Genomic DNA, 13,977 nt, shown 5'->3' on the forward strand with positions numbered 1-13,977 from the left:
GTTTATCATTTCATGTCAGACGTGCAAGTTAAAGCAATCCTCAATACATTACAAAAGAAAACGGAGGATTCCCTGATAAAGACAAAACGGCAAAGGTTGCTATCAAACTCTCCTAAATTCTACAGTAAAAATAAGAAAATAAAGGCACATGTACAGCGGCAAATCCGTCTTTTTTTCTTTCGAGTCCTTTTTTTTCTCTTTTGTTGTTGTTGTTGTTGTTGTTGTTGTCGTCGTTGTGGCTGAGCGGCTGGCAGCAGCGTGGCATTGTGCAGTTGGTTCGCCGGCCACTTGTCCCTCCTCCTGTGAAAGATGGCTCCTCCATTGGTCTCACTGGTCGGCTGCGGTGACCAGTTCAAACCACTGTCTGAGGGCGTCGCTCAGCGTCTCCGGCAGCGCGTTGACGTCGCGCAGGATGACGTAGAAGGGGAAGGGAAACTCCTCCATGTAGGAGCGGATCTCCGGCAGCTCTCCCGGCCCTTTGAATATGGGCACCTTGATGTCCAGGATGGAGTCCTGCAGCACAGCGCCACGCTCGAGTTACACTCTGTGTCTGGACATTAAACACAACAATAACATTTAAAAAAAAAAAAAGGTCAAATTCTTCTTCACTTACCCGAGAGTTGGGGTTGTCGAGCACCACGAAGATGATGAAGACATTTGCGCTGCGCGCGGCCCGCACGGCCGCCGTCACCCGCTCCTTCCCTTCCAGGAACAAGCCCCTGCCGTCGGACACGATGACCAGCAGCTGGGCCGTGTCTGTGGAGCGAGGCCAGAGGGGAACAGAGGAATGTGACAGGATGCAGCTGGTCGGGCGGTTACAGCACAACACTTTCACTTTACTGAGTCGCAGTCCAAGAAGTCGGGCTGGTGTTGCTCATCTGCCTTCAACTGCTAAATGTTCCACCTTCTGCTCCGGCTGGTTGCTACCGTCGCTGGCTGTACAGTGCCGGACAGGTAGCACAGTTTAGTGGTTATTTATGTATCTTTTGTTTGTTAGTTACTGGCGAGAAGGTTGCAGAGAGATGAACTTGCGGGCATGAAAACCAAAACAATCCGCTTTAAAAAGGAGGCTTTAAAAAAGGCAGACAAGATCTGGACGATCGGCCTATACTTCTCCGTTGCTTACTCACCATATGCAACACCTCTCGCATTAAACATCACCAGCAACTTTAAAGCTGAACAACATAGATCTCCTCTCTCCAGCTCCACTACGAGTACGAAAACCTTTAACAGTCCATCAGATATTTGAAGCAGATCTTTTTTTCTCCTGATGAAGAGGCTTATTGATCATACCGGTGAATACTTGTCTCAATGCTTTGGTGTTTGAACTAAACCAACAATATGACACCTGACGCGTGTCTGCTGATGCTTTTAAAGTCCTTTGGTTGCAGTTGCAGAAAACTGTGAGCAAGATTTGAGATGCTGCTAAAACTTCTCTATTGCATTTGTGCACACAAATGTATGTAACTGTCCATGATGGTTCCTATATAAGCTGAACAGCTCAGGTCCAAACAATCAGCAGAGTGAGAGGCAACAAATTGGTCTTGGATTACTCAGAAATTCACGGGCAACAGCAGACTGATTATTGAGCCGGCAGTTACATATTCGTTAAATATTTAAACATGCAGCTCGAGTCCTCACCGGAGTTCAGCGATCCGGGAATCTGCTGTCGGGCCGCGAGAAACATGTTGGTCGAGGTGTCCAAAAACTACAGAGGAGATGAGCAGAGGAGGTGTTCAGTGACAAGCCACGTGGGAAATAAGAGCATCAGAGCATCCGATCCAAGAGGAAGAAATAACTGTTTGGATGAGCACATTCAAGAGACACACTTCACGCTGCATGCAGAACCGTGGTTGACGTCGTGGATCGCCTTCCAGTCACTTTCATCTCGACTGTGTAGGATTCATTGTATTCATGTGATCTGTTTGTATCCGTCTCAGGTTAAAGCACGTTGCACTGTTGCATTTATAAATAAACTGCAGTGGTACTGACAGACAGAAACAGTGCCAATACAGTATGCCAGCTCAAGGTTGTGTTCCTTAGTACAGACATATCTAAATAGCTTGTATCGACGTATTCTGACTAAGAAGCCCGAAGAGGCAAGTGAGCAAAACAAATATCGGATGATTCAGTTTCTGAGTGCACCACCATCCCGTGTTCATACAGTAGAATAATAAGACTAAAAGCATTTCATGTTTCCTTGCAGGCGAGTCTGTGTCGTAGCAAGTTTAAGGCATTACTGTCGTGTCTTTCTTTCGGATAGAATGGTATTCAAATTAGCACTAATCCACCTTCAGGGAAGACCTGAAGGCTTTTAGTCCCATTTAGACCCCAGCTAGTGGAGCACTTCACCCTCTCGTGGAAGCAAACCTAGTGATCTGGAAAAAAACTTTTTTATCATTACCACAGGAGGGGAAACAATCCAGATCAGAATAAGAATGTATTTGTCTCACTTGCCTCGCGGTTCTTCCTCACCGTTTTATTTCAAACATTATATTTAATACTTCCCGCGTAGCGGTAACAGTGAAGCAGCAGCAGTACAAAAGAGGAACCCCCACCTGTGCTATTCGAGTCTTCTTCTGCTGGAACTGACAGAGCCGGAGAATCCGAGCCCCCGATTCGTCGTTGAACTGCTGCTGGAAGGGGTGGAGCAGCTGCACCTGCTCGCCGAAACTGAACGCACGAGCAGGCGTCACAGGTTAGCTTCACGTTAAACACACACACACACACACACACACGCATCGACGGAGTGATGTTGGTCACCTGGCTCCATAGTTTCATCTGCATAATATATGTCTTTTTTTTTTAATCTATGAATGCAAAAGCTCACCTGCACACAGACACCTGTCCCACCTCCAGCAGAGTGAGGGCGTTGACGATCACTGAGAGGGATTCAAACGCCAGCTGCAACACACACACACACACACACACACATAGTTTATTTGTTCACATCATTGAACTCCACCTTCTACCTCATGCAATCCCGGCAAAGCGATCACCACTCAGACGAGTGCCAGCAGGGCTCCCTCACCTGTTTGGAGTGGTTGTCCACCATGCTGGACGAGTCGTCCACGGCCAGACAGATCTGGTACTCTCTCTTGCTGGGCTTGGTCCTCCTCAGCCAGATCTTGTCCTTGCGGAACTGGCTGGCGATGTAAGGGATGACCTTCCTCATGTTCAGACGCTTCCCCGTGCGGTAATCACCTCTGTGAGTGGGAGACATGCCGTTATAATGTGTCTCTTGTCCACGCGGCATCGGGGCTGGGTCAACAATGAGCCTCGACGCGTGATCGTTGAAGACGACAGAATGAAGAGATTTATTTCAAAAGGCAGAGAGAGCGCTGCTCCTCACTTGAGCTTGGCGGCCTGCGTGGGCTCCAGGATGAGGCGGAGCTGCTCACACAGCTGCTGGGACAGAGCGGAGGTCAAGGTCTGGTACCGGTGCCACATGGACGATGCTGCACTCTCCTGGGAACACAGGCAGAGGAACACGTTACAACCTGGGCCTCAAACACTCCCAATGACATTATAGTTCATGGATATGGCTCATGATGGTGTCGTTTATTTGACATATCATATGTAGACCGTGCATTTCATTCTATGTGGACTTGAAGGTAAAGGAAAGATAACTGCCAGCTGGGTGGAGTTTGTTGTGTTAGAGCCATAGACTGTATGAAATATGGACGCGGAGGAGGAGGAGATTTCCTCGGTTTAAATTGTTCTTTCCTGTTGGCTTATGCTGGTTTCATGTATTCATACGTTAAGAGACTAGCCGAGAAGACGCCGACAGCGTGAACAGCTGATCGATCATGTGATTTCAATATTCGCCAAATCAGGATTCATTCGGCGACGGCGGTTCCAGAAACCACATGAAGCCAGTACGATCATTTTTCACAATTAAAAGAAGTTTCATCAACAGTTTCCCCACCAGTCTTTTCCAATGGTATTCTTCAAAGTGTGCAAAAATACATGTGAATGTAAGACGCCCCTTGATCAATGTTTGATATGTATAATGTATGATGTAATGCTAAACGTTCATTTGGAACAAAAGTCCTGGGTCGGCCTCACCTCCTCCTGAGTTCCTGGAGCCAGTTTGTGCCAGGCCTCCAGCTGCAGCTCCATCTGCCTCCTGATCTCCTCTGGGTCGCTCTCTACTTTCTGCAAACACACACACACAGACAGACGCACACAACTCAATGCTTTGTCAGCAGTATTTTATGTGAACTCAGGCCAAATGTGGCTCTTCCTTCTTTTATTTGTACTGTTCTGCTTCACACAGAGTACTTCTCTACCTGCATGGTGTCCATCAGCAGATCAGGAACTGTGTGAATTGTGGATTCATTCCATCTGGCCGCTCGCTCTTCTTCTCTGGGATTCTGTCGGTCCTTCCACCTCTCCTCTTCCTCTTCCTCGCCCTGCCTTTGCACCTCCATCTCCCCACTGTCTATACCTGCACGAGAAGGGGGGGGAGGAAAGGGGTGAAGTCAGTGGATGTGCACGTTTCACAAGTCTATGAGGGTTGCTGTTGCCTTTGATTAAACATGTTTTTGCTTTTTGACATTTTCTTTGTGTTTTAATGAAAGTTCTTAATTGTTTTTTAAATCTTGTTTTCTTCTGCATTATGTTTTGATGCTTTCAATGGTTTTATACAAAGCACTTTGAATCTCCTTGCTATATAAATAAACTTGCCTTGCCTAAGTGTAATAAATGTCTTTTTTTAAAGTTTCTAAAATTCAAAGTGAAGAAAGCTGTCACCCTTCTGGGAGGCTTTGGTAGAGTCCAGCTGCTCAGGCTTCAGCTCCTGGACCTCGGCAGCCTGGAGCTCCTCTTCCTGCTTATCTGTTTCCATGGCTACATCCTCATCGTTCTGATCGTCCTGGTCCTGGTGAGGTCCGGCTGCTTTCTGCTGGTCTGCGCTGGCAACATCTGGAAACGGCGAGACGGTCAAAGGGCAGCTAAACGTGTCATCCAATGGGTCCAGCTAAAAACTTGATCTGACGGCTAATAAAGTCGGAAATGTCCACTGACCATATGTCTGAGCGTCGTAGGCCGCCTCTCCCTGCTTGATGTGTTCGTACAGGTCCGACTCCTGCTGGGCGTCGCTCTGCCGGTTGTCCTCGGAGCGATCCGTGCTTCTCTCCACGGTACGCAGGCGCTTGTTGACGCGTTCATTGTAGTCGCCCGTCGACCGCTCGTTGTCTGCTTGGCCGGGTTTTCTCTTGAAGCTCTGGAACGGCACAGTCCATTTAGAAACACTACGATGAGATGGATTTAAAAAAAACAACGGGATAAAGAAGTGGAGATTCCTCTCCAGCCGTACCTGAGTCTTGCTCTGCGTCTGGGTTTGGGAAGACATCCGAGCCGTCAGCTTTGACTGGTGGCCCTCCGATTGGCTGGCGTCCGCGGCCCCGGTCCCGTGCTCCTGAGGAACCAGAAAAATGGAAATGCTTGATGACCTTCGCAGTGAGCGTTTGGATTTTAGAATATATTTTACAATAATAAAATTCGTTGGTTCGTTGGCCGCAGCTCAAAAATATTTGAAAGATAAATTTATCCACAGCCATAAAATTATATTTTAAATTTTCTGCTCCAAATACTTATATCTAGATAGACGCAGTATATCTCTATAATATGTTATTTCTTTAGTCATCTCTAGCAGATCAAATGAAAGTCAATTCTTTTACTCTTTTTTATTTTTACACACCTTCAGTATTGGCGCTGTCACCAAGACAGAATATATATTCATTTTAATTTAAGAGTCACAAATTGTCAGAATATTTTCTTCCAGAACTACTGCCAGGAACTTGAAATAGCAACTTTACCCTTTTGCAACTCCGTCGCTACATAACTGCAATATTAGATGTTTGTATCTTTGAAGATGTTGGTAAATGATCTGTCCTCCTTGTTTAATGTGCTTCACTACAGTAGTCTGTATTCTATATATTCACAAGATTATATGAATTTGTGAAGTTGTAGTGGAGGAGGCTTTCACACAAACCCACGCGTCAGACCCGAGGGCTCAGACCTGCCGCCCATGTGGACTCGTCTGAGCAGATTCTCAAGGTGAAACCTCCGTGGGTCTGAATCCATGTCCCATTACATTACATTACATTCAGCTGACGCTTTTATCCAAAGCGACTTACAATAAGTGCATTCACCCGTGAGTACGAACTCAGAACAACAAGAATCAAGAGAGTACAATTTCTTCAATAAGGTCAAACTACAAAGTGCTGTCAGTAAGAGCTATCTAAGTGCTGCTAAAATGCTGCTACTGCTGTCTTCATTCAAGGTGTAGTCGAAAGAGATGAGTTTTCAGTTTGAGGCGGGAGATGTCGTCCCGAGGTGAAGCGTACCTCTTTCGCTTGGTCTCTCTCCGATGCCTCTCCCGCCAGCTCCACAGCCGTGTCGCTCTGGACGTTCTGCTCTCCGGTCTGACCGTCCGTGTTGTGCTCTTTCCTCTCAGCTGACTCGGGCTGCTCCTCATCCTCGCCTGCACCTTCCTCCTCCTCCTCCTCCTCCTCCTCCTGTAAGCATTAGAAGTCCCAACAGTGACACACACACTTAGAACAAAACAATGTGTGTGAACAGCTTCTGTGCTCATCACAAAGGGTGAGCCGGTTCTTTGACGTACACACCTTTGGTTTGGGTCCTTTGTCATTTGGAATAGTCAGCTCTTTGTCTTTTCCTGCCTCCTGTCCTCTCTCCTCCTCCTCCTTTTCTTCGTCTTTGTCAGGACACTCCTCGTCTCCCTCTGCTTTCTCTCCCCCTCCCTCCTCCTCGTCCTTCTCTCCTTCAGTCTTGGGCTCCTGGTCGTTCTCCTCTCCTGGCTGGTCCGGCTGCTCCTCGTCCATCTTCTCGCCTCCTTCCTCCACCTCGTCGTCTCCATCTTTCTGCCCGTCCTCCTTCTCCTCTTGGCCCATGGCTTTCTCATCAATGTCGAATGGGTTTTCTTCTGAAGAGAGGGAAAAAGCCGGTGTAGAAAACTTAATGAAACGATCCATTTAGCAGTTATTGTGTTTCAAGACTAAGGCACTCTATAGCTGTGTATTTCAAAAAGGCAAAATAAGGCAGAAGAGGAAGTGGCTGGTGGGGAGGGAGACGTGACAAGAGGTTCGGACTCACCAGCACTCATTGATTTACATCGGCGGTGAAAGAAGTTTAAAAACACTCTGTTACAATTAAACGTCTTGCATTCAAAATCTTACTTCAGTAAAAGTATGTTCAGTCAGTATAGAATCAAGAAAATGGATGTGAAGGCCGGCTCAGAATGAACTTTCCCTCATGTTCAAATACAAATGCTCATTTGACCGTCCACTTCATTCCCTTTAAATTTAAATTCTTTGTAGTCCCAGATCAATCACATACTTCCACAAGCACTTTACGCATTGCTTTGCATGCGGGCCTCACCTTCACCCTCGCCCTCTCCATCGTCTCCAGCCTCCTCCTCCTCCTGGTCCAGGTTGAGATCTTCGGGCAGATCCATGGCGTCGGGCTCCGGCCTCTTGTCCTGCTGCCCGTGGTAGGGGTCCACTTCATTCTCGTCAAACTCCCGCTGGGAAACAGCAACAGCACGGATCAGAAAACAGCAAAGCCACGAAGTAAGAGATGTGCGTCGTGATGGAAATATCGGTTACTAATTCTGGATTCAGGGGGGAGGGCGCCTCTGTGAATTTCTTCACTTCTTAATAAAACCATTACCTCATCGCCTTGTTCATTGATTTTCTCTTTCTCCTCCATATCCATCTGTTCATCTTTGTCCTGGTTTTTCTTGTCTTTGTTGGGGTCTGCAGCATCCAAGTTGTCGTCTTTAGCAACCATCTCCGATTCACCCTAAGAATACCGCGTTGACATGAAGTTAGGGTACGTTGACAAACAAAAAAAGAAAAGACATTTGGTTTTAATACAGATTTAATTGAAAAGAAATATTTGCAAATATCACGCTGCTCTATAAAGTAAAATGATTCCTTCTTAAGCCTTGTGGGAACTCTGCTCTATACCTCATCCATGCCCTGGCCGGACTCTTCCTCCTTGTCGCTTCCTTCCTGCTCCTCGTCATCCTCGTCATCCCCCCACATTCTCTCATCCAGAGTTTCCGTCTGTCCTTCACCCAAGTCACCCATCTTTTTATCCAGCTCCTCCTCCTCCTCCTCTTTATCTGAATCATCATCTTCACCTGCACACGAGACAAAGAAGAAAAAAACACTCGGCAAGGATCCTGGGAGACGTTTCTATGTTCATTTATATATTATTTTAAGTTTTCACTGTCTTAACCACAGCCAGCAGTAGCAACCGGCAGTCAAGAGACAAAACTGGAAGTGGATCAAACCCCAAAAGGCTCCAATAAGGTCAGTGGGCTACAGACAGTTCCAAGTTACCTGCTTCATTCTCATCCCCATCATGCATTTTGCCATCAAAGTCGTCCGACATCTCGATAGCGTTGTCCTCCGCCTCGATTTTCCCTTTATCCTGCTCTTCCTCCTTTTCCTGGCCCTCCTGGAAAGTGTCCTCCACCTGGAAGAAGAAGAAGACGAAGAAGAAGAGTGCGTGGGTTGCTTCAGGAGAAATGTGTTGATCCACATCAGACATTTGATAGGCTTCTCGTACTTTCGGCACTGTCAGATAAAGTTCTCAATAATAACTTTATTTCTTTTGGCGTAGTCTCTACGCGTCTTAGCTAGACATGCCATATATATGTCGAGTTATTTTAAAATAGCAATGGCACGTCAGTTAAACTATTATTGTGACGGTTTGTATGCAGCTGATGGAGCTCGCTCTTTGTTCATTACAAACTCAGCTCATGCAGTTGAAAGATTACCAAAAAAAGTGAAGATTATCAGCTTTGTAAAGTAAAATTACCTGATCTTCATTCTCAATCTTGTCACTGACGTCTTTGTTGCCCTCGCCCTCTCCTATGCCTCCGCCTTCATAGTCGTGGAACTCGGTGGCACCTTCTCCGTCTCCTCCGGGCAGCAGGTCCTGAGGCAGGCAGAAGCCCTGGGGAGGAGGCCACAACAAATCACTACAACTCCATAACCTTCATATAACGATGTCCGTACGACGGCCTGAGAGGCAATTGCGGGGGAAAAGGGATGGAGATGCATTTTGTCAGATTTTAGTAGCTTTTGAATTGAATTTGTGAATTGTGAACTAAGACAAGGTGAAGAAAAAAAGGTTTTGGAAGGATAATCTTTCAAAGTTTCTTGAAAATAGAAAGAAAAGTATTTTATTTTTCACAACAACGTGACACAAGAAATATACGGTAATGAGCCGATAATCTAAAACTCCTTAAAAAGTTTGATTTCGGGTGATATAGCCACTAAAACCTCCACAATATATCGAGACACCTCTAAGCTAAGACTGAGGTCTGGAGGCCCCGGCATCATCTTTTTGGAGATTTCTACATTTAATAGACATTTCAGCTTCTAAGTTAAATATGTAAATTACATTTTCTACAATTCATGTAGAAAAGGCCAGTGTGACAGTAAACCACAGACTCAAGGTGCTGCAGTATTCACTGAAGGAAATATTCACTGCGGTTCATATATTGCACTTCTCTCCCGCTGGATTACATCACTTCTGTGTGAAATGTTCAAAAGGAACCCCGTCTTGCCGCTTGACAGATTGCAGACTTCTTGGGGTAATTTGTTGGACTTCCTTGCCAAGTCTTCGAATAAGAAGTTTCCTTCCAGGAAGTTACTTCCTGTGCATTTGTCATTTGTGTGTTTGTTTGGCTGTATTTCAACACCGCTTCTCAAAAAAAATCACGTAAAATGAAGTAACACAAATTTTATGCCGGCAAAACCTTTTTCCAGCCGTTCCACATGAGATCTCACTTGCCCCTCAAGGTATATACCTATTTATATACCTGCAATACTTTTTTTTTCTTTTTGTCCAGATGAGAATGAATAACATTTGTGGTGTCCGTACCTTCTGGGCGAGCTCAGTGAAGATGCTGGCCAGCACAGACAGCAGTTTGCCGGTGCTCCGGTGTGCTGCCAGTGACGCGGCCATGTAGTAACGCACCGTGTCGGTGTAAATCCCCAACATAGGCTCCAGATGCACCAGCATCTTGCACGCTCTGTCCACCTCCTGAACACACACACACACACACACACACACACACACACACACACACACACACACACACACACACACACACACACACCATGTACAGACGTTAATGGCACTGTATGATGGTGCAATGCAACTCAGGTAGGATGCCCCGTTCTGAATAAAAAAATATCTAAATGAGTTTAATGCCTACGCATGATTAAAATCATTTGGCTGTTATCAATGGGACAACTGGTCAGTTAATATTTTGATGTCAAATGTAAAAAAAACAACACTTTTATTCAAGATGTTCTTAAGGAAATAAATTCAGTTGGTGTGTTTGGAGAAGCAACTTAGAATTAACTGGATCTCTTTACCTGGCTAACATCATGTGAATATTAGTGTGTATTAGTTAGGATAAGAATGAACATAAAGAATGGGCTCACTGAATCAAGCCACAGTCAATGCAGCTGGACGGTAAAGCAGTCTAAAGGTCAGGTGAGCAGCTGTTCTTGGTACCTGGAGCTGTTGTGGCTGACAGGAGTCTCGGTGTGTCCTCAGGCGGCTCAGCAGCCTTTCCAGCCCGCCGCTAACATCTCCCACACACAGAGCCTCCACCTCAGCTGCCAGCCCCTCCTCCAGGAGCCGAGTCAGGTGGCCGGGCTTCAGCACGTCCTCCACGGGCTCCTCCTCCGCCTCCTCCGCCTCCTCAGCACCCTCAGCACCTTCTGAAACATCACATGACATCAAAAACATGATGTTGTAATGCATCGGCTTTTGAGGACATTTTAAGAACACTTTGTCATTCATGAGTTGGCAACAACATTGGGGAAGCTACCAGTTACGAGACATTAAATGAAGCTTTACATCGAAACAACTTCATTCCAAGTCAGCGCTTTTAAAATAAAATGGGGGAACGTGACTTGTTTGGATCCCACCTCACTACTTGAACAATGAGAGCTCAGCTACTGAAAAGCCATTTGAATCAGCAAACGACATCACCACCACCATGTCAACGAGAAATGCTGCAACGCCACTACTTGCTGCGTCGCCACTGGCCAACTGTCCACTGTATCACCAATTTTAACGTTTCAGAGCTCCAGTAGTGCGATTGAGATGTTTTTACATTACTGGGTCTTCTTTGTCTCCTTTAAAAGTAATCACAGTGACTTTGGAAGATGCTAATAGCAGCACATGGAGTGCCAATTGTCAAGCCATGTTCACACGGCCTTAGTCTTACATTGAAGCATTTATCGGCACTTTATGCTATTTACGTTCCAGATACAGATGTGAAGCCTCAGAATTTCCTGCTAGAAAAGTTCATGTCACTGTCCTGTTTGGCGACAGGTCAAAGCTGGCAGTGAGACTACGCAGGGAACGTTTGGGTTGGCAGATGAACGTCTGCACAGCTTGTGAAAACTGTTGCTCCACGACCGCATCACTCACCTCTCTCTCCACGCTGCTGCTCCTTTTGCCTCTGTTGCTCCGTCTCCCTCCTCTTCACGAGCGTCTGGACCGCACACAGCACCGTGTTGATGCTCGTCTCCAGCTCAGCGGAGAACTCGGCACAGAAGGCAGGCTGCTGATCTGTGAGGAGGGGGAGATGAGCAGGGGAACTGTGAACTCGTGGTACTAAAAATGGTATTTATTCTCACTGCACAGTCCAGTTTGTCCCGTCTGTGAGCAAGATGTTGGTTATTAATACTTGAAAGGAACTGTATCTATCGGCTCGTGGCATTCACCTGAGTGCTGGTGTCCGAGGGAGAGCAGCTGGGTCTTCCAGGTGGTGAACTCGGTGATGCTAGCCTCCACCTGTCCTCTGACATACTGCAGGCTCCGGGTGATGGCCGGCTGGCTGTCCGCGCCGCCGATGCACACGTCCGGGGTGAAGAGCTGCTCCATGCTGGGCATCTGAGCCGCGACAGCTCCCAGCTGGTCGAAGGCCGAGCAGCACGTGACAAAATGGTTCCTGTGGAAAATATAAGTGTTGCTTTGGGCCGCTTTTGTCACTGCTACGCCAGACTTCAGATAAAACCTTTTCAGGTGTTTATGTTTTACCAAGTGTGGAGCGTCCTCTCGGAGTTCTGCTGCACCACATTATCCAGCTCCGCCTTCAGGCTCCGGGTCTGGTTCAACAGTGTGTTCATGCTCTGGTTGAGCTGACACCAGGCGGCGTCTCCCCTCCGGATCAGGCAGCCGGGGGGTTGGCGCTGCGCTGCCAGCGGGGACGGACACCTCAAGGTGTGCTGCCTGCAGCTGCTGGTCTCCTGCTTCTGCTGGGGGTCCTCCGGGCAGCACTGCAGCAGCCAGGCCAGCTGCTGCAGGAGGGTGGTGCACTGGGCAGCCAGCGCCTGGCCCTTGCTGACCCAATCCTGGAGTGAGGCCTGGGGCGGGAGGGCGCAGCCTGCATCCTCACTGTGGCTCTGGAGGTGGGCCTTGATGGCCTGGACGCTGTCGGTTAGCCACCTGAGTGTGGTGAGACAATAGGTCAGGCGACAGTATTTAACAGCACAGCAACACATTGCAGATCGTCTAAACATTGTGGATCGTCTAAACCTATCTATCTATCTATCTATCTATCTATCTATATATAAATATATATATTATTATTATTGTCCATCAATGGCGAGAACAATTTAATAATACCACAGACCTGTATACCAATGTTTAACAGCCACGCCCAAGCACTAAACTCGCAGGTAGAAAGTCCACAGCCCGCCACTGTGTTCCATAACGGGTGTAATTTCCTCCAGGGTATAATATGTACGTGTGTATTATTATAATATATATATATGTCAGTTTATTATCCAGGGCAAGACCGTAAAGGAAACTCCTTGTTGCAAAAATAGAAACACAATCACACAACCACTTCTGAAGTCAAACCCTCGCTCCACACGGCGTCTCGTAAACATAGTCGTTTGGCGGCCGACTGACCTGAGATGGACCCACTGCTCCGTGAGCTTGGCCAGTCGTTGCCGCTGTTTGAGGAGCAGCTTGAAGAGGTGAGATGAGAAACCTCGACAGCGGTCTATGTTGCCCACACCGAGCTCCTACAACCAAACACACACACACACATGCGCCTATGCGTCAAACCAAAGAGCCAACTTTCAGACAAGAGAAGTAAATGCAACAAGTTGTTATGTTCAGTAAGTTGCTATCAGTGTCCGACCTTTGCAGCTTGCTGAAGAGCAGTCAGCAGGGTTGTTCTCCTGGCCCATGAACGGTAGAAGTACTTCTGACATCCATCCCATGCGGTCAGCAACTCGGTAAACAACCTGCAACACCGAGAACACAGAGGAAGTGTCTTTCAGAGAGCACAGCATACACAATCTAGAGTTGACCTGGCAGTAGTTAACCAAAGTAATACAACGTCACTCAGCTGTTGGTGCATCTATGAACAACTTGTATTTACATGGTCTCGGCCGGCTCCTGGTTCCTGACCGCAGAGAGAGCGGTGATCATCTCCAGCGGCTGCATACAGAGCGTTTGCTCCGGATCAACGGTTCTGTTCCAGTTCAGGCCTTTACGGTACGACAGACCTAAATGGGAGAGAGATACATAGAGAGGTTTAAAGACAGTTTCTCCTCTTCCCCCATTCAGAGTCTTAATTTACTAGCGACGCCTTTAGATTGGAGGAGAAAACACACCTATTTCTGTGAGCATCTTGAACAGATCTGACAGAGCTCTTTGCTTCTGCTGCAGGATGTGCTTGACCTCAGATTTCTGCTTATCTTTCTCTGCTGACGTGTCAATGGTGAGGTTCTGCAGGTCCCGCAGGTTGCTGATGACCTCGCCTGAAAAGAAGAGGGGTGGGGGGTGAGACCACTGCATTTACACTGAGGGCATTGCAGCAACGCAATAATAGAATAAAGCAAATTGTGGTGTAATGAAAAACAGCTAATGTGCTTGGCGAGGTATAATTGCCTC

The 13,977-nt window shown here is 47.1% G+C and overlaps 1 protein-coding gene across 3 annotated transcripts in view; it reads right to left on the minus strand.

Annotated features, from left to right (window-relative positions):
* Positions 1-206: 206 nt before the first annotated feature.
* Positions 207-13,977, minus strand: part of mdn1 (midasin AAA ATPase 1) — a 48,820-nt gene continuing 35,049 nt past the window's right edge. The window contains exons 75-102 of one of the 3 annotated variants that reach the window (XM_068576561.1): positions 13,698-13,844; positions 13,463-13,589; positions 13,220-13,325; positions 12,985-13,100; positions 12,109-12,516; positions 11,793-12,019; positions 11,497-11,637; positions 10,570-10,778; positions 9,928-10,089; positions 8,857-8,994; positions 8,376-8,511; positions 7,998-8,173; positions 7,699-7,830; positions 7,408-7,552; positions 6,636-6,952; positions 6,354-6,521; positions 5,321-5,422; positions 5,029-5,227; positions 4,756-4,926; positions 4,293-4,450; positions 4,069-4,158; positions 3,353-3,468; positions 3,032-3,206; positions 2,831-2,904; positions 2,559-2,673; positions 1,642-1,708; positions 614-756; positions 207-513 (exon numbers count right to left, since the gene is read on the minus strand). In XM_068576561.1, the coding sequence (XP_068432662.1) occupies positions 328-513; positions 614-756; positions 1,642-1,708; positions 2,559-2,673; positions 2,831-2,904; positions 3,032-3,206; positions 3,353-3,468; positions 4,069-4,158; positions 4,293-4,450; positions 4,756-4,926; positions 5,029-5,227; positions 5,321-5,422; positions 6,354-6,521; positions 6,636-6,952; positions 7,408-7,552; positions 7,699-7,830; positions 7,998-8,173; positions 8,376-8,511; positions 8,857-8,994; positions 9,928-10,089; positions 10,570-10,778; positions 11,497-11,637; positions 11,793-12,019; positions 12,109-12,516; positions 12,985-13,100; positions 13,220-13,325; positions 13,463-13,589; positions 13,698-13,844 (4,451 nt within the window). In that variant the 3' untranslated portion in view covers positions 207-327. Of the gene's footprint in view, positions 514-613; positions 757-1,641; positions 1,709-2,558; positions 2,704-2,830; positions 2,905-3,031; positions 3,207-3,352; positions 3,469-4,068; positions 4,159-4,292; positions 4,451-4,755; positions 4,927-5,028; positions 5,228-5,320; positions 5,423-6,353; positions 6,525-6,635; positions 6,953-7,407; positions 7,553-7,698; positions 7,831-7,997; positions 8,174-8,375; positions 8,512-8,856; positions 8,995-9,927; positions 10,090-10,569; positions 10,779-11,496; positions 11,638-11,792; positions 12,020-12,108; positions 12,517-12,984; positions 13,101-13,219; positions 13,326-13,462; positions 13,590-13,697; positions 13,845-13,977 lie in introns of those variants that run through there. The other 2 variants (XM_068576560.1, XM_068576562.1) reach the window with 2 other exon arrangements.

This window comes from Clinocottus analis, unplaced genomic scaffold (genome assembly GCF_023055335.1).
Source record: "Clinocottus analis isolate CAN_PGR_092001 unplaced genomic scaffold, fCliAna1.0.p SCAF_15, whole genome shotgun sequence".
In the NCBI taxonomy this organism is placed as follows: Eukaryota; Metazoa; Chordata; class Actinopteri; order Perciformes; family Cottidae; genus Clinocottus; species Clinocottus analis.